Source organism: Oncorhynchus keta, chromosome 18, assembly GCF_023373465.1.
Source record: "Oncorhynchus keta strain PuntledgeMale-10-30-2019 chromosome 18, Oket_V2, whole genome shotgun sequence".
Lineage (NCBI taxonomy): Eukaryota > Metazoa > Chordata > Actinopteri > Salmoniformes > Salmonidae > Oncorhynchus > Oncorhynchus keta.
Genome location: NC_068438.1, coordinates 4817661 through 4838273, shown reverse-complemented (window position 1 = coordinate 4838273; position 20613 = coordinate 4817661). Strand labels below are relative to the sequence as shown.

The following is a 20613-nucleotide window of genomic DNA, read 5'->3' as shown; positions in this document are numbered from 1 at the left end:
ACAGTTTTGCAAACTATAGAGCATTTTCTATCACAATCTACATATTATATGCATATCCTAGCTTCTGGGCCTGAGTTAACAGGCAGTTTACTTTGGGCATGCTTCTCATCCAGACTTCGAAATTCTGCTCCCAAGCCATAAGACGTTTTAATAATGTACTTTATGTCCTAAACTTTTTAAACAAACAATTATAATTCTACACACACTGTATTTGCAGTTTCCATTAAGCGTGTTGCACGAAATGAATGTCAACCATTTTAAGTTCAAGCATTTCCTTGAACTATTGATTTGTGTCCCTTGCTCTCTCTGCACCAGTTGACATCTATAGCAATTCTTCACAGTGAGTCTCTCCGCTTGACTTGGAACCAGCTCATAGCACAAAATCACCACTCCTCTGCCCCACATGGACTTACATTGGTCTTTAACAATTGACTGATATTTCCAATAGACCAATGTATTCTTTTCTCCTCCACCAGACCCCTTTCTGGAAGGCTTGGAGTGGACTTGACCTCAGTGACTTGATCACACCACTCACTGCTCATAGACAGGGGGTAGAACAACCGCTTTCAGTACCTTGGATTAAATCTTAATGAAGCATGGCAGTACTCTATCCGAGGCTGCATCCCAAATGGCACCCTATTTCCCTCGAGTGCACTACGTTTGACCAGGGCCAATGGGGGCATATAGGGCTCTTGTCAAAAGGCGAGGTATTTTATTTGAATAATGAAAGTACATTTACCAACTGTCAAGAAGTGCAGGCACCCTGTCAGAGCATGACTGGGTCAACCTGAAAACCAGTCTGCAGAACGTTTCTTTTTGACAACAAGTTAAGCTATGCTCGCAAGCGCGTCTGCCTGTCTGTGAGGATGGCATTGAGCACAAAGGTGAAAATCAACATTTCATGTCCTCAGAGGATATACCATTTCCCATTCCTATTGAGAGATGTTAACAAAATCCATTGTGTTGAGTATGAGTATTAAAATACAATGCACACGTATGGTTTTGTATTTCCCCATTTGAGTATAATTAGTTTTTCCAGTGCCGTATTATTCCGTTGTTCCCTTTCCCCTTCCGTCTGAGAGCCTGTTTGTCAGCCCCACCGCCAATGTCTATCTGCTTCCTCAGTTAACTTGAATGACAGGTAATGACACCCGCTGAGAGATTGCCTCTCCCTCAGGGCGGAATACCGTCCACCAGAGGAGGGCTGCATCGCTGCGGGGCCACGGAAAAGACAGACATATGACATCTCTCTCCCCCCCCCCCTCCTTTCTATCTCTTTCACACTGTTTTTCCTTTCATTTCACCTCAGCCGCCTCCTCATCTCCATCCCCTTGCTCTATCTAGCGTATAGCTTCGACCGCCCGTCCCCCTCCACGTCTCCCATCCCCCTCTCCTAAGCTGCGGAGAATAGAGTGGTTTTGTGAGGAGAAGAAAAAAAAAGAATCGGTTGAGCCGAGTGTCCTGCGATGTGATGAGAAGTTAGACCACACGCTGTGTACCAGCTGCTACCATTTGCTTCCCAGAGAGGTCGAGTTTAAAAAGCTACTGTAGAAGATTTACTTTTTGATATTTATTGGCCTTGCACTTTCAAGTCATTGTTGTAGTCTGTGTACTCTTAATGTACTCTTGTGCCTGTGTGGTTGTGTGTATCGGACCGCTATGGCCCTGATTGTAATGCTCTAAGGGGACAAGTAAAGTGTATGGAATTGAATAGAATGTTCTACCGCAACATATTGAAGACACACTTCTCTTAACCGACACACGTTAGTTATTAAAGAGAACCTCTACTCCACTTTATTCAGATATGTGGCTAGAAACTGCCCAATGTGAGAGTGATGGAATGATTATCTTTGATTCCTGGATAGATGTAATCGACACCTATTTCCACACTATCTATAGCATTCCAGTAAGAGACAGACTTTTACAAATTGGCATCGGGATAATGAGTCAGTGATTGAATTTACAGGAACAAAGGTTATTGGGATCCCATTTGTTTTAATATAGCATGCAGAATAGAAATACTAATTAGTTTTGAAACCCAACAGATGACTAGAGACTACATTATCTGTGGTACGAGTTTAATTCCAAACTAGAGAACACTAACCTAAAGCAGCATGTCCCGAGACTTTAATTGAAAGTTGAAGGCACAATCTGGGATTGGTGCATCCGTTTTTGGACTTCCAAAACAAACAAATTTTGCTATCTTTGGAGCTGTCTGTTTTAAATACACATAGGCTAAGGTTGAAGGAAAACAAATGTGAAAAGTAATATGTCCTGCCATGATAGCCCGACACTTTTCAACCAGCCTGCATGTCAAAAGCCATGAGTAGCCTCCCGAGTGGCGCAGTGGTCTAAGGTCGCAGCCACTAGAGATCCTGGTTCGAGTCCAGGCTGTGTTGCAGCCGTCCGCAACCGGGAGACCTATGGGGTGGTGCACAATTGGCCCAGCATCGTCCGGGTTAGGGGAGGGTTTGGCCGGAAGGGATGTTCTTGCGCATTAGCGACTTCTGTGGTGGGCCGGGTGCAATGCACGCTGACACAGTCTCCTGGTACACAGCGTTTCCTCTGACACATTGATGTGGCTGGCTTCTGGGTTAAGCGGGCAGTGCAGCTTGGCTGGGTTGTGTTTCGGAGGAGGTGCGGCTCTCGACCTTCGCCTCTCCCGAGTCCGCATGGCAGTTGCAGAGATGGGACAAGACTGTAGCTACCGAATGGGGAGGAAAAGTGGTAAACAAAAGAAGCTATGATTAAAATGCTAGCAGGAGATAGTCAGTCACTGTTGGACCCTGACTTCTTTGCAAGGTGACACCACTGCCAATAGAAATAAGGGGCCATCGGAACAGGGTAAAGCCAGACCTACCCTGTGACCACACAGGGTGGGTCTGGCTTTACCCTGTTCCGATGGCCCCGTATTTCTATTCACATGGCCAGCTACTTGGCAGTGGAGTCACCTTGCAAAGAAGTCAGGGTCCAACAGTGACTGACTATCTCCTGCTAGCATTTTAATCATGGCTTCTTTTTTTGTTTTTACCACTTTTTTCCTCCCCAATTTTGTGGTATCGTGTCGTTGCAAACGTCAGGCACCATTAATCAAACATCTCTTACATGGACAGATTGACCATCTGGCAATTCTGGCAAGTTCCAGATGGGCCAAACCATCTTATTGTTGGGTGGGCAGGTCGACGTTTTAAAAAAGGGACACGGCCGGCGGCACATGGGCTTGTTAATTCTTTTTAAATGATTTTTGAGGAATTTCTCTGGTGTCATTATATATTTGAGAAGAGGAAGATGCACATACTGACACAGATTTAGCCTACTGCTGCCAGATAATATTTTGGCTGTATATCATATGAAATAGTAGGCTAATTAACACTCAGGCCTAATTAGGGAAGGGGGGATTTGGAGAAGCGCATATGACAGTCATTAACTTGCAATAGCCTAAAAAGTTCGATTGGCTTCTATAACACATACAGTAAGCCAATAACCATCTATTTGACATTAAATGCAGTGATACTGCTTTTTAAAATGAAATACAAGTCATAAACTATTGCAATGAAACATTGAATTAATGCATACTCATGGCTAAATAATCCTCTGTTCATTTTGGGGACTGTCTGTGTATTTGACTTGTTTTATTAATGTTTATTCGCTTCTGAATCTGTCTTTTTAGCCAGCGAGTGGGTCTTCGTTTATGAGTTGTAGTAACGAGTGACTTTGGTGTTGTATTACATTACATAGCCACCGCCACAGTAGGCTGGAAAGTTCTGCCTATTTCCCACCTATTTCATTCACTTTGTGGCTGAAAGATACGCATCAGTGGCACTGTCAAACGAAGAACAATGTCGTAAATCCATCTGCATCCACATAAGCTAGTCTCGGCATCGTTGTATGACAAACAAAGCAGGTTTAATATTGAGTTGAATAGAAGAAAACAGAGCGAGAGGGAGAGACTGTTAGTTCCTTAATGTAGCCAATGGCTGTATTATGAAGCCAAACACTAAGGAACTGACAGTCTCCTTCTCTCTGTTTTCTTCTATTGAATTACATGTAGCCTTTAGCTAAGTGGGCATGGGGGAACACATGACAGGCACTAATTTCAAATATGTAGTTAGGCTATTATATAAGCCAATGGTCATCTATACGAAATTTATTCAGTGATTTGTATTTTTTGTCTAATATGTGTTTATTCATTCACAACTAGGATGGGTAAGACTTTATTTTAAAGGTCCGTAATAAACCATTTATGAGGCATTTATAAATTGTGTTGCCCATGTATTAATCCTTACTCCCACATTAATAAACCCTTTACTAATCTTTTTGCAGTCCTTGATCTCAAAATTCACAAGGCACTCACACATCTGAGCTTTGTTATCTTTGTTACAGGTGCATGGTAACAGTTGAATAAGATGCAAAAAGAGAAGAAACACGCACACTGCTCTTGATAGTATCACTGCTCTTTCATAAGCTCAGGCCTTGAGGCCGATGCGTAAAGCTTATTATAGAGCAGTGATACTATCAAGAGCAGTGTGCGGGTTTCTTCTTTTTTCTGCAGTCCTGAAGCTAAAGTGAGTGCTATTTATAATTTATAAAAACTTTACCAAATGCTGATTGGTTGATAGCAGGGAGTTATATCACCACAATCCCCGCTGTCACACCCTGACCTTAGTTATCTTTGTTTTCTTTATTCTTTTGGTTAGTTCAGGGTGTGACGAGGGTGGTTTGTTTAGTTTTTGTATGTCTAGGGGTTTTTCTAGTCTAGGTGTTTATACAGTGGGGCAAAAAAGTATTTAGTCAGCCACCAATTTTGCAAGTTCTCCCACTTAAAAAGATGAGAGGCCTGTAATTTATCATAGGTACACTTCAACTATGACAGAGAAAATGAGAAAAGAAAATCCAGACAATCACATTGTAGGATTTTTAATGAATTTATTTGCAAATTATGGTGGAAAATAAGTATTTGGTCACCTACAAACAAGCACGATTTCTGGCTCTCACAGACCTGTAACTTCTTCTTTAAGAGGCTCCTCTGTCCTCCACTTATTACCTGTATTAATGGCACCTGTTTGAACTTATCAGTATAAAAGACACCTGTCCACAACCTCAAACAGTCACATTCCAAACTCCACTATGGCCAAGACCAAGGAGCTGTCAAAGGACACCAGAAACAAAATTGTAGACCTGCACCAGGCTGGGAAGACTGAATCTGCAATAGGTAAGCAGCTTGGTTTGAAGAAATCACACCTAACCCTTTCCATGACCTAGACTTACCAGGCGAATCCAGGTGAAAGCTATGATTCCTTATTGATGTCACTTGTTAAATCCACTTCAATCAGTGTAGATGAAGGGGAGGAAACAGGTTAAAGAAGGATTTTTAAGCATTGAGACAATTTAGACATGAATTGTGTATGTGTGCCAGTCAGGATGAATGAGCAAGTCAAAATATTTAAGTGCCTTTGGTAGTAGGTGCCAGGCACACCGGTTTGTGTCAAGAACTGCAATGCTGCTGGGTTTTTCATGCTCCACAGTTTCCAGTGTGTATCAAGAATAGTCCACCACTCAAAGGACATCCAGCCAACTTGACACAACTGTGGGAAGAATTGGAGTCAACATGGGCCAGCATTCCCATGGAACACTTTCAACACCTTATACTGGCCATGCCTCAATGGATTGAGGCTGTTTTGAGGGCAAAAGGGTGCAACTCAATATTAGGAAGGTGTTCCTAATGTCTGGTATAGTCAGTGTATAAAGTGCATTTGGAAAATATTCAGACCACTTGACTTGTTCTACATTTTGTACATTTTTACAGCCTTATTCTAAAATGGATTAACTTGTTTTTCCCCTCATCATTCCACACACAGTACCCCATAATGACAAAGCAAAACAAGTTTTTAGAAATAAAAATAATGACATTTACAGAACTATTCAGACCATTTACTCAGTACTGTGTTGAAGCACCTTTGGCAGCAATTACAGCCTCGAGTCTTCTTGGGTATGATACTACAAGCTTGGCACACCTGTATTTGGGAGTTTTTCACATTATTATCTGCAGATCCTCTCAAGCTCTGTCAGGTTGGATGGGGAGCGTTGCTGTGCAGCTATTTTCAGGTCTCTCCAGAGAGGTTCGATCGGGTTCAAGTCCGGGCCAATCAAGGACATTCAGAGACTTGTCCTGAAGCCACTCCTGTGTTGTCTTGGCTGTGTGCTTAGAGTTGTTGTCCTGTTGGAAGATGAACCTTCGACCCAGTCAGAGGTCCTTGGCGCTCTGGAGTAGGTTTTCATCAAGCATCTCTCTGTACTTTGCTCCATTCATATTTCCCTCAATCCTGACTCGTCTCCCAGTCCCTGCCGCTAAAAACATGACGATGCTGCCAACCCCATGCTTCACCGTAGGGATGCCAGGTGATGAGTGGTGCCTGGTTTCCTCCAGGCGTGATGCTTGGCATCCAACCCGAAGTGTTCCATCTTGGTTTCATCAGATCAGGATATCTTGTTTCTCATGGTCTGAGAATCGTTTAGGTGCCTTTTGGCAAACTCCAAGCGGGCTGTAATGTGCCTTTTACTAAGAAATGGCTTCCGTCTGGCCACTACCATAAAGGCCTGATTGGTAGAGTGCTGCAGAGATGTCTGTCCTTCTGGAAGGTTCTCCCATCTCCACAGAGGAACTCTAGAGCTCTGTCAGAGTGACCATCGGATTCTTGGTTACATTCCTGACCAATGGCTTTCTCGACCGATTACTCAATTTGGCCGGCGGCCAGCTCTAGGAAGATTCTTGGTGGTTCCAAATTTCTTCCATATAAGAATAATGGAGGCCACTGTGTTCTTGGTGATCTTCAATGCTGCAGAAATGTTTTGGTACCCTTCCCCAGATCTGTGCCTCGAAACAATCCTGTCTCGGAGCTCTACGGACAATTATATCGGCCTCATGGCTTGGTTTTTGCTCTGACATGCATTGTCAAGTTGGGACCTAATATAGACAGTATGCCTTTCCAAATCATGTCCAATCAATTGAAATTGCCACAGGTGGACTCCAATCAAGTTGCAGAAACATCTCAAGAATGATCAATGGAAACAGGATGCACCTGAGCTCAATTTTGAGTCTTATAGCATATTTCGGAATACTTATGTAAATAAGGTATTTCTGTTTAAAAACTTTTTTAGCTAAAATGTTGTAAAAAAACTTTTTCCGCTTTGTCATTATGGGGTATTGTGTGTAGATTGATGAGAAATGTATTTATTTAATCCATTATAGAATAAGGCTGTAACGTAACAAAATGTGTAAAAAGTTAAGGGGTCTGAATACTTTCCAAATGTGCAGTGGAGGTAGGAAGAAGAGAGAGAGAGAGAGAGCGAGAGAGAGAGAGAGAGAGCGAGAGAGAGAGAGAGAGAGAGCGAGAGAGAGAGAGAGAGAGAGCGAGAGAGAGAGAGAGAGAGAGAGAGAGAGAGAGAGAGAGAGAGAGAGAGAGAGAGAGAGAGAGAGAGAGAGAGAGAGAGAGAGAGAGAGAGAGAGAGAGAGAGAGAGAGCGCGAGAGAGAGAGAGAGAGCGAGAGAGAGAGAGAGAGCGAGAGAGAGAGAGAGAGAGAGAGAGAGAGAGAGAGCGAGAGAGAGAGAGAGAGAGAGCGAGAGAGAGAGAGAGCAAGAGAGAGCGAGACAGATGCACTGCCGATAATAGTACTTAACCCTTAGGATATATGAAAGCCAGGCACTTATATTTGCAATATAAATTGTGATACTATGCAGTTATGATTTTATAAGTTATCAGCCAATAGTCATCTATTGGGCATTTATTCAACAACAAAAATAATAATCTAATAATAATAATCTAGTCCTCTGGTATCAGAGCTGTGGGAAAGGAAGCTAGGCTTAGCAGAGACAGCTCAGAGGCGAGTGCAGTGGCGGTAAGGAAGAAAACAGAAAGACACAGATGTACGACCACTTCCTTAATATGTTGGCTGAATATGTAATAGCAATTAACACTTAGGAGTGGCAGACAGAGTGACAGACAGACAGAGTGACAGCAGAGAAGATGCAGAAACGGACTGCACAACAGGGAGGCAACAGAGGCACGGCTATAGTGGTGACTTGTGTCTCCAGTGATGCTTTTATATGTTATACTTGTCTTAAACATGAGCTGGTTAAAAAGAGCTTGTTAAAAAATGAGGAGAACTATGTTTCACCAGTCACTGGTAGAGTAACAGTTGGTTGAGAAATTCTGTACTATAGTGTACTGCCTATGTCATATGTCAGTAGATTTACTGCCTGTGTGTGTGTAAGTAGCGTGGGGGGAAGGGTGCACGCACGGTGATGTGGGATGGTGTGGCTAAAATGCTAGGGCTGAATTTTTGTCACAGTCCGCCCGTGACCTCTCACTTTCCATGACAACTACACTACATGACCAAAAGTATGCGGACAACTGCTCGTCAAACATCTCATTCCAAAATCATGGGCATTAACATGGAGTATAACAGCCTCCACTCTTCTGGGAAGGCTCTTCAGTCAAGTTCTTCCACACCAATCTCGACAAACCATTTCTGTATGGACCTCACTTTGTGCACGGGGGCATTGTCATGCTGAAACAGGAAAGGCCCTTCGCCAAACTTTTGCCACAAGGTTGGGAACACGGAATCGTCTCCAATGTCTGCTCCAGAGTCCAATGGCGGCGAGCTTTACACCACTCCAGCCGACCCTTGGCATAGCGCATGGTGATCTTAGGCTTGTGTGTGGCTGCTTGGCCTTGGAAATCCATTTCATGCAGCTCCCGATGAACAGTTATTGTGCTGACGTTGCTTCCAGAGGCAATTTGGAACTCAGTGAGTGTTGCAACCGAGGACAGATGATTTTTCCGCGCTACAGTATTCAGCACTCGGCGGTCCCGTTCTATGAGCCTGTGTGGCCTACCACTTCGCAGCTGAGCTGTTGTTGCTCCTAGACGTTTCCACTTCACAATAACAGCACTTAAGGTTGACCGGGGCAGCTCTAGCAGGGCAAAAATTTGAAGAACTGACTTGTTGGAAAAGTGGCATCCTATGACGGTGCCACGTTGAAAGTAACTTGAGCTCTTCAGTAAGGTCATTCTACAGCCAATGTTTGTCTATGGAGATTGCATGGCCGTGTGCTCGATTTTATACACCCGTCGGCAAAGGGTGAGGCTGAAATAGCCGAATCCATTCATTTGTCCACATACTTTTGTATATATAGTTTATTACTAATCTTCGAGAGTGAAATAACACACTTTATTTAGCCTAAATTGGACCGCCTGATCATTTTTTACTTGAAGTGTAGTGTGACACTATCTACAGTATGTCCGACCTTGCTTCCCTTAACAACATGAGATGTCTCCAGCACGCAACCAAGACATTCATATGCGGGGGGACCTGTGCTGCAAAACAAAAAGACGCGAGAGAAATAGGAGACCGTTAGGTCACTCTGCATTGATCATCTCCTTGGAGAAATACAATTCAGAGGGGCAGAGCAACGCGAATAGTTGTCAAGTGTGTGTGTCTGAGAGGAACTGGGGGGGAAAAAATGGGTCGTTCGTTTAAACACATCCGCAATGGAACGTGTTAATAACAAATGGTTCACTTTGCTCATTTGTGAATGGCTGTTCCCTTTGTTCCACTTCTCAGAGCTTCACCTCTATTCCGAGAGCAGGTTTTCACATAGCTCGATTATATGGTTCATGGATATAATGTGAAACACATCCAGCATACCCTGACAATAACACGTCATCAAGCCTAACTGGTTTGTTAAAAGGTATATTTCGTGACAGAGAAATATGTCTTCCTCTCTTTTATCCAGATGACTTTCTATTCCATCCACATTCAGACAATGAGGCCGTTTATTTCCATGCTCAAAGATATGTCACAGTTCACCCATTCATCAGCTTCTTATAGTTAAACGTATAAAGCTTAAATACTCAGAATACCACCATTATGGTTATTGTCATCGATTGTATGATTAAATAACTGAAGCATGGGGGAAAAGGGACCTGATGACAGTGTTTTTGGTCAGCACCCAAAAACATACTGTAACCAAGGCCAAGGCCAAGAGTCTAATAACAATTCAGAAATTAATGTGGGATTCTGTGATTGGACTGATTGACTGTGTCCCATTAAACATTTAATGTAAGTTATTACTGGACAGGACCCAATGAAAACAGGACAAGAACCAATAGATGTACAGTACCAGTCTAAAGTTTGGACACACCAACTCATTCCAGGATTTTTCTTTATTTGTACTATTTTCTATATTGTAGAATAATAGTGAAGACGTCAGAACTATGAAATAACACCTTCGGAATCATGTAGCAACCGAAAGAGTGTTAAACCAATCAAAATATATTTTACATTTGAGATTCTTCAAAGTAGCCACCCTTTGCCTTGATGACAGCTTTGCACACTCTTGGCATTCTCTCAACAAGCTTCATGAGGTAGTCACCTGGAATTCATTTCAATTAACAAGTGTGCCTTGTTAAAAGTTCATTTCTGGAATTTATTTCCTTCTTAATGCGTTTGAGCCAGTCAGTTGTGTTGTGACAAGGTAGGAGGTGGTATACAGAAGATAACCCTATTTGGTAAAAGACCAAGTCCATATTATGGCAACAACCGCTCAAATAAGCAAAGAGAAATGACAATGACAGTCCATCATTACTTTAAGACATGAAGGTCAGTCAATCTGGAAAATGTCTAGAACTTTTAAAGTTTCTTAAAGTGCAGTCGCAAAAACCATCAAGCGCTATGATGAAACTAGGGTGATGGAGTGCTGCATCAGATGACCTGGCCTCCATAATCACCCGACCTCAACCCAATCGAGATGGTTTGGGATGAGTTGGACCGCAGAGTGACGGTAAAGCAGCCAACAAGTAGTCAGCATACATCAGAACTCCTTCAAGACTGTTGGAAAAGCATTCCAGGTGAAGCGGGTAGAGAGAATGTGTGTCAGGTCAAAGGGTAGCTACATTAAAATAATCTAAAATACATTTGATTTGTTTAATATTTTTTTGTTAACTACAGTGGCAAGAAAAAATATGTGAACCCTTTGGAATTACCTGGATTTCTGCATAAATTGGTCATAAAATGTGATCTGATCTTCATCTAAGTAACAACATTAGACAAACCCAGTCTGCTTAAACTAATAACACACAAACAATGACACTTTTTCATGTCTTTATTGAACACACCATATAAAACATTCAAAGTGCAGGGTGGAAAAAGTATGTGAATCCTTGGATTTAATAACAGGTTGACCCTCTTTTGGCAGCAAAAACCTCAACCAAACATTTTCTGTAGTTGCGGATCAGACCTGCACAACGGTCAGGTGGACTTTTGGACCAGTCCTCTTTACAAAACTGTTTCAGTTCAGCAATATTCTTGGGATGTTGGGTGTTGACCGTTCTCTTGAGGTCATGCCACAGCATCTCAATCGGGTTGAGGTCAGGACTCTGACTGGACCACTCCAAAAGTCAAATTTTCTTCTGTTGAAGCCATTCTGTTGTTGATTTACTTCTGTGTTTTGGGTTGTTGTCCTGTTGCATCACCCAACTTCTGTTGAGTTTCAATTTTCGGAAAGATGGCCCTACACTGGAGGTGGCCTACAACACCTGCAAAATTTCTTCATAAACTTGGGAATACATTTTTCTTTCGACGATAGCAAGCTGTCCAGGCCCTGAGACAGCAAAGCAGTCCCAAACCATGATGCTCCCTCCACCATACTTTACAATTGCAATGAGGTTTTGATGTTTGCGTGCTGTGCCTTTTTTTCTCCACACATAGTGTTGTGTGTTCCTTCCAAACAACTTTAGTTTCATCTGTCCACAGAATATTTTGCCAGCAATGCCGTGGAACATCCAGGTGCTCTTTTGCGAACTTCAGATGTGTAGCAATGTTTTTTTTGGACAGCAATGGGTTCTTCCATGGGGTCCTCCCATGAACACCATTCTTGTTTAGTGTTTTACATATCGTAGACTTGTCACTAGAGATGTTAGCATGTTCCAGAGATTTCTATAAGTCTTTAGCTGACACTAGGATTCTTGTTCATCTCATTGAGAATTCTGCACTGTACTCTTGCAGTCATCTTTGCAGGACGGCAACTCCTAGGGAGAGTAGCAACAGTGCTGAACTTTCTCCATTTATAGACAATTTGTCTTATTGTGGACGGATGAACATCAAGGCTTTTAGAGATACTTTTGTAACCCTTTCCAGCTTTATGCAAGTCAATAATTCTTCATTTGAGGTCTTCTGAGATCTCTTTTGTTCGAGGCATGGTTCACAACAGGCAATGCTTCTTGTTAATAGCAAAGTCAAATGTTGTGATTGTTTTTTTATCTCGTCTCATTGATTGGACTCCAGGTTAGCTGACTCCTAACTCCAATTAGCTTGGGAGAGGTCATTAGCCCAGGGGTTCACATAATTTAAACATTCACAGTGTAGGTTGGAAAAAGTATGTATTCAATATAGGCAAGAAAAATACAATAAGTTATGTGTTATCAGTTTAAGCACACTGTTTGTCCATTGTTGTGACTTAGATCAAGATACAATTTTAGGACAAATGTATGAAGAAATCCAGGTAATTCCAAAGGGTTCACATATGTTTTCTTGCCACTGTACGTGATCCCATATGCATTATTTCATAGTTTTGTTTTCTTCACTATTATTGTAAATAAATATTAGTTCTTAACCGACTTGCCTAGTTAAATAAAGGTTAAATCAATTTTTTTAAATCCTACAATGTAGAAAATAGTCAAATTAAGAAAAACCCTTGAATGAGTAGCTGTCCAAACTTTTGACTGGCACTGTGTAAACACTGAACATAAAGACAACAAGAACCACATGGAATGATGTCAAGAAAAGGTTTTAAGGACAGGTTTCGCTTAGCCTAGTTCAGATCTGTTTGTCCCGTCAGATCTGGGACCAGGCTGCTGTACTGTAGAGTAGTGATGCTCAAATTGTTGGCCCCAGACCAAAACCTCCCTACCACCATTTACTGTGACCCTTGTCATGAATAATACTTTACATTGTGCATTATGATTTATTGATGAGTGAGGGTATCATTTAGTGAGTACTATATTGAGTTCATTTGTTGAATGATGTGTAGCCATACGGGGATGTTAGCATGATACATATGTATCATTTCCATCTGTGAATCAATATATTGATACCCACCTGTTGTGATACAGGCCTAATAACCAAGATCATTCATTTTTAACCAGATCAGAACCCCGAGAAGCATCGCCAGCAGTGCAACATCAGCACAAAACATGACGTATCAATAAACTGTTGTCTTCGTTCTCATGGCCAATGGCTGGAGTTGCTACTACAGTATTCCTCTCCTCCCTCGTTTCTTCTCTCTTCCTCTTTTCTGGGTTAGTCTACCTCCCTGCAGGCTGATTACAGTGCATCCCATCCACTCGAACGGGCACACATTTTCCCCACTGTCACAACCGCTACCTGTGCATGTCTTGAAAGGAGACCATGTAGGTTAACGTCGCCCGCTATGATATAAAACACATGCGTCTGCTTGGCTGCCACCACAAGCCCACCGCTCAACACATTTGTCCATATTAAAGCAGGGAGCCGACAGTACGGTATGTTGTAGGCCCCCCCCCAGTGTTCGTTATAGCGGTTAGATCGAGCTAGTTCCCCACGGAGCAGCTACATGTGGTGTGACGATGCTGCAGTGTGCAGCGCACAGCGCGGGCAAATTGATATGAGGCGCTGATGAGTGAGTCGCAGACTGTATGCCTCCATCGGAAAGAGGGTCATCTGTCATTCATGCTGCACCGAGTCTGTCACTCATACAGGGCATTTACCAGGAGAGAAATCTCTATTAAACACTGCAGGGAGGTGTGTGTGTACGTGTATATATATATATATATATATATATATATGTGTGTATGCCACAATTCAAAAGTTTGGGGTCACTTACAAATGTCCTTGTTTTTGAAAGAAAATCTATTTTTTGGTCCATTAAATTAACAACAAATTGATCGGAAATACAGTGTAGACATTGTTAACGTTGTAAATGACTATTGTAGCTGGAAATGGCAGATTTTTTATGGAATATATACAAAGGCGTACAGAGGCCCGTTATCAGCATCCATCACTGTGTTCCAACGGCACGTTGGGTTAGCTAATCCAAGTTTATCATTGTAAAAGTCTAATTGATCAATAGAAAACCCTTTTGCAATTATGTTAGCACAGTTGAACTGTTGTCCTGATTAAAGAAGCAATAAAACTGTCCTTCTTTAGACGAGTTGAGTATCTGGAGCATCAGCATTTGTGGGTTCGATTACAGGTTCAAAATGGCTAGAAACAAAGACCTTTCTTCTGAAACTCGTCTGTCTATTCTTGTTCTGAGAATTGAAGGCTATTCCATCCTAGAAATTTCCAAGAAATTGAAGATCTCGTACACCGCTGTGTACTACTCCCTTCACAGAACAGGGTAAACTGGCTCTAACCATAATAGAAAGAGGAGTGGGAGGCCCCGGTGCATAACTGAGCAAGATGACAAGTACATTAGAGTGTCTATTTTGAGAAACAGACGCCTCACAAGTCCTCAACTGGCAGCTTCATTAAATAGTACCCTCAAGACACCAGTCTCAACGTCAACAGTGAAGAGGCAACTCCGGGATGCTGGCCTTCTAGGCAGAGTTGCAAAGAAAAAGCCATATCTCAAACTGGCCAATAAAAAGAAAAGCTTAAGATGGGCAAAAGAACACAGACACTGGACAGAGGAACTCAGCCTAGAAGGCCAGCATACCAGAGCATCTCACCTCATGTGAGCAAAACCCCAAGACTTCCTTAATGTTAGAGATCGCGCACCAGCTGTTGTTGACAAATAGACACAGAACACCACCCCTCGTCTTACCAGAGGTTGCTATTCTGTCTTGCCGACGAACGGAAAACCCAGCCAACTGTATATTATCCATGTCCTCATTCAGCCATGACTCCATGAAACATAAGACATTACAGTTTATTCTCCAGTGATTGCACGTTCGCCAGTAGGGTGGATGGTAAAGGCGGATTATCCACTTGCCAACGAATTCTCACCAGGCAGCCGGATCTGCCGCTCCTGTATTGGCGTTTCCTCTTCATGCTAATGATGGGGTTTTGGGGCAAATATTTTGCCTCCGATTCTTTAGAGGAAATGGATTTCTGATTTCCAGAAGCTCTTTTCGGTCATTAAAGATGGCGGTGAAACATTAATGTTAAAAAAAAGTTACAAATGCGAACAAACAGAAGAGCACAATTGGCTAGGAGCCCATAAAATGGCAGCCATCCCGGTGCCATAATTGGTTAATCTGACTAATGATTAACTTTGTCTGCGGAACTGAAAATAACTCCTTGGAAACACAGTCAATGAATGTAACACAGCAAAGATGAGGCGAACTCAAACATCAAGCTTTTTTTTTTGTATAACGCTGTTTTGGCATCACGTAGCAACATTGTTCTAGCAATTTAAGATTGCATATTGTACATTTAAATTAGAAATACTGTATGTAGGCAATACGAATTTCAGCTAGTGAAATCAAGGAGGTTGGATGACACCTGTCTAACAGAATGACAGTGTATTTGGGATAGTTATACCTTTCCAACTTTCATGACATCATCAGCTGGATCTTTGGATGGACTCCTCATCTATCCCCCAAAAAAGAGCATAATCAAAACAGTGCATGCTTACTGGTTAATTGGTTCTGTTATGAGCCTCCTTGGTAAATCAAATACCACACCAGTCGCAGTCATGTCATCTCAATCATCTGACCATACTGTATTCTGCAAATCTATCACCAATCTGCCAAACAAGAGGCATGTGCTGCATCCAGATTCTCCAACTCTTCTCCCAACGTTTACACTTGCACACTTTCTCACATGAATTTCACAATGAATGGAAACTCACCCCAGCCAAAGTTTACACCAATCACATCCTTTTTACTAAAGTCCTTGACTGGGAGTGTGCAAGTGCACACTTCTGGAAAAGGCTGGAGAATTAAGACTCAACCAAAGACAACATCCTTCTCTCCTCGTTTCACCTGTGCTCAACAACTTGACTATTGTCTGGCAGTGGGGTGTGATGCTAGCGTAGCGGTGCTATTTAGGCCTGTTGCAATGTATTAATTCTGTAGTAAGGCCAGACAGTGGCATTCCGGTAGTCAGGCAGGACTCGAGGGGACTAGGGTTGTTAAATATCCCCTCCTGGAGCGCGGCAGTGGGCGGCAGGCAAAGGCGTGAAACTAACAGCCCCGATGCTAATGCCGGCGCCGCGGCGTGCCCCTGACAGGCTTCAACGGCGGCTAGCTCCCGCCGCCTGACATCAGAGAGAGGGGAAAACACAGGCCTGACCGCCTAATTAACTATCAACTAAAACAAGATGGGAATAAACATTATGGAGGTACCTTTGTAGAGAGATGTGTGGTGGTGGAGGGAGGGAAGGTGGGAGGGAGGGTAGGAGAAAACAGAGGAGGTGGAGGAGGAGGTATAATACAGCATTCACTAATCATCCAAGAGAATTCTGAGACCCGGCTAGCACATAACGTTCTAAGGACCATATGTTTCTTAGCGCTTGGTGAGAAGGTGGTTGTCAGATGGTTAATTTGCATACAACCTTCCCACAACGTTCTGGGAATGGTGCAGGAGACCCAGCTAGCACATAACATTCTAAGAACCATAAGTTTCATAGGTGGGAATTTATGTATATCAGCATAATGTTTCCTACAGGATTCCTTATGGTTCTATTTAAAGTCATGTTCTCAGAACGTTAAGAAACCATGTACTTTCTTCTGTGGAGATTTCAGTACTTGAGCATAATGTTTTCTGCAGGTTCCTTAGATTCCTTATGGTTCTATTTAAAGTTGTGCTCTCAGAACGTTCAGAGAACGTTAAAAACAAGATTCTTCTGTGGGAATTTCACTACTTCAACACAATGTTTTCTGCAGGTTTCCTCAAAGTCCTATTTAAATGCATGTTCTCAGAACATTAAGAAAACTTTCCATAAAAACAACAAGAAAACATTAGTAACATTCAAAGAACGTTCTAAGAATGTTATTTAAAAACATTAGCATTCCTTTCTCAGCATTAACATTCTATCTCCTCTATCTTGTTAAGTGTGCTCAGGTATGTAGGCCACACCTCATTTTAAATGAGTGCTTGTTTCCTTTGAAATGGGGTGTGTTTGAATAGACTAAAATGAAGATCATAGGTTTGAATATCACTAATGCCATGCCACAATAAAAAACAAATACGCCTGCATGATTAATGCCAAAGCAAATGAATTTCCATGTGTCCAATCTGTGCTTGGAGTTCAAAACAGTTAACCCGAACTAAAGCTAGCAAATGTATTAAAAGATTTATTGAAAGCTTAAAGAAAGCCTACAAATAACCTGTAATTTCCGTTCTCAAAACATTTAAAAAACCTTCCATCTTACCGGTCAGGAAACTTCTGGCTTTGTTCCCAGAACCATTGGGAAATCCAAAACGTACGTTCCCACAACTTCCAAGGAACCAAATGTGCTAGCTGGGAGGCTGTGTGTTTGTTGCTCCCTGTCGCGATTGCATGGAGATGGACTAAAGCAAACTGAGAAGTTTCTCTGCGAGCATATTGGGCACTTTAATTATTGATCGGCAAGGCACATTCACAGTGCCAGACCTTTCTCTGATCCCTGCATGGCTTGTTACCCAATATACATGTTGTTGTTAAAGTTATGGCACACTAGAAATCAATATAAACTGCTGTTATGCTGCTGTTAGTCTGTCGGTCCTCTGTCTGCCGTCACAGTGGTTGCTGGGAGAAATCAGCCCATGTTGAGGTGGCCTCTGCTGCTGCTGCTGTGAGAGAGAGATGTCCTGGTCACTGTTGCCCCAGACCCAGTCCTACGGCTGGTGGATAGCCGGCTACGGATCGGCTAATTAATGTAATGATAGGAGGACCCCTGTCCTCCATCTCTACCCACCATTTCCTCTCGCTCATCTCTGTGTGAAAATGAGTACGGGCCTGTAAACACCATACACTAAAATGTATCTAAACAGGTAACTGGTTTTCCCAGCTAACACTCAATTATGGCAAAGTATAATATCATGACTCATTTTGACACTCACTTTGTGTTTTTCACTGCGGCTCGGGAAATGGTAGCAGAAAATGAAATTTTCTAGCCGTTTGGTTAAGGTACCCGGTTGCACACAAGAAAGTACCTTTCTGCTGCATCAGAAATAGCAGACAGAATATAACACTCAGAAAATAGCGCCTCTTCGTGTTTACAGTACAATTGGAGTGATACCAAACTCTCGTCAAAGTGCTGCTGAGATGCACTGAGGAAGCAATCAGTTGTCAGAGCAAGTCAACACTCTCAACCAGGCCTAGAATTACACGTAGAGGAGCTCTTGTGATGGCGCCTTTTGAATAAGGAGCGAGGAGAGGCAGGGGAGAGGCGAGTTGTGCCCTCCAGCCATGCTGGGTCCAGGGACAGAGGTCAGACTACTTACCTATTCTGAAGGAGAGCGGCCCAGCGGAGGTACATCTCACCCACATGGCTAAGAGGAGCAGAGGCGCCCAGGCTGCGAGCATCTTCTATGACTCCTCATGGGTCCTGCCCCGGGGGTCCCCCTGTCACAGCCACCTGGAGAACATAACACACAAATGTATGGATTATATAGACGCATGGATCATGCACACGTACACATGCAGATAGGCACGCACACCATAGAAAAATAATCGAAGAATCTATGACGAGCGCACACATACGCGCAGGCACACACAGACACATGCACACACTCGCACGCACATATGCACACAAGCAAACACACACATGCACACTGAGAACACAAAGCAACCGCCACCGATCATCTATCTTCACCACAGCCTCAATAAATTATAGACGTTTTCATTTATCTGGTACGCTACCTCATTGCACTTCCCTGTTGCTTTTTTGATTGCTAAAAGCATGATTAGCTTTCACCAGAACTGAAGATAAACATATTCAAGGGTGTGGCTCTCAAGTCACAACTTCTACACAGCATCCGCGTGCTAGCATGTTTTCGTGCAGCACAAATCACACAGACTACCGCATCATCCCAATACCTGGTACTCAGGCCCTCCATTGGGGTTAATCTCTCATGCACACACCAGAATGAGTTTGGATCAGATGGAGTTTGTTTTCACACATGAGTGACAGCATGTGGAACAGGTGCTAAGCTGATCCAGGATCAGAATCTGTCGGTGATCATGTGCAAAACACCAATAAACTACTACATTGTGTTAATCTTTGAGTATCATCACTCGTGATAGTGGGTTTAATTTCTGCAAGTCCATTAAAACACATATCCTTGAAAGAGATGACAGTGTTTCTCATCAGGAGAATGCATTTGCCTCCCATAGCCTTGTGATGTGCCATTAGGCCTGCAGCATCTTCTCTCTTAGTATGGGAGGTTCTCATCAAATAAAAATAATTGTATAGGATTAGAAAGTAACTAATTATATACTCTTTATATTCTCTATATCTATATCTTGGAGTTCCTGACATTTCTATTACTTCATCTAGGGCCCGGTACTTTCCAGAATCATGTGACCTGATCAGGAAAAACTCTGGGACCTAGTTATAGACTATGGCTTACTCATCTCTGGAGGTTAAATAGCTGGATCGAATAGGAAAGGACACAGACTAAACTGTGTCAGTCTCTGTAATGAAGAGTTGGTCAAGTAGGAAAATACATACACCTATTTTTCCCCAAATGTTTCTAATGGGTGTAATTGTGAAGAATAGAGAGAAAGAGAAAATTGCTTACTTCACAAATTCAGCAGTACAAAGTATCAATAGCAGCAAATGCTGAATTATGACACAATTTACATAAATACACTAAGAACGAGAAAACCAACACAATAAAAACAATAGCCACATCAGACATCAGTATATCCAATTGGCACAATCACTGGTTCACTGCAGCTCAAGGATCTGACCAAATTTCACATCCTTCACCTACAGTAGCATGTGTGGTTGAGTACGATAACAGGCAAAGATAGCAACTAGCTGCTTACTTTATCCGCTGACTAACATAGAACGTTTCTGTTTTGAAACATCACACCTACCAGCATATTTCTCAAGGTGGGACAAATCACTACCATTATCCTGAGAAGTTTCCGGAAAAACTATGCAAATAACAGCTGTCACACAGGTCCACCAGTGTGTCAAACTTCAGGAAGCATCAGTAAGCCAGACAGCGTTTAGCCCAAGAGTTCATTAAAGGCCACGCTCCCTCTAATTCCTTGATCGCAGCAGGAAAATTACAATTAGAAAAACATACAAAAAGCTGAATCAATTCGCCTAAATGCAATTATAGCCAATCGATTTGGGTAGCTTGTCATGGGTTGTGCACAGCGGCCTGCCCAGCCGAATATCGAATGAGAGGGGGCCTCGGCGAGTTGCCATGGAGCAGTTGATGGAAATCGGTCACGGTAATGGGCAGTCGATGAGAATGGCACAAGTCAAATCAAATCACAGTTTATTTGTCACGTGTGGCAAATTCAACAGGTGTCCTACAGTGAACTTACAGTCTATAACCAACAGTGCAAAAAAAGGTATTAGATGAACAATAGGTACGTAAAGAAATAAAACAACAGTAAAAATACAGT

General features: G+C 42.5%; 1 protein-coding gene across 2 annotated transcripts in view; it reads right to left on the bottom strand.

The window, feature by feature from the left end:
• The window catches only part of grik4 (glutamate receptor, ionotropic, kainate 4), a 321139-nt gene that overhangs the window by 205184 nt on the left and 95342 nt on the right, over nucleotides 1-20613 (bottom strand). For both annotated transcript variants that reach the window (XM_052467210.1, XM_052467212.1), the window contains exon 2: nucleotides 18471-18604. In XM_052467210.1, the coding sequence (XP_052323170.1) occupies nucleotides 18471-18552 (82 nt within the window). In that variant the 5' untranslated portion in view covers nucleotides 18553-18604. The remainder of the gene's footprint in view (nucleotides 1-18470; nucleotides 18605-20613) is intronic.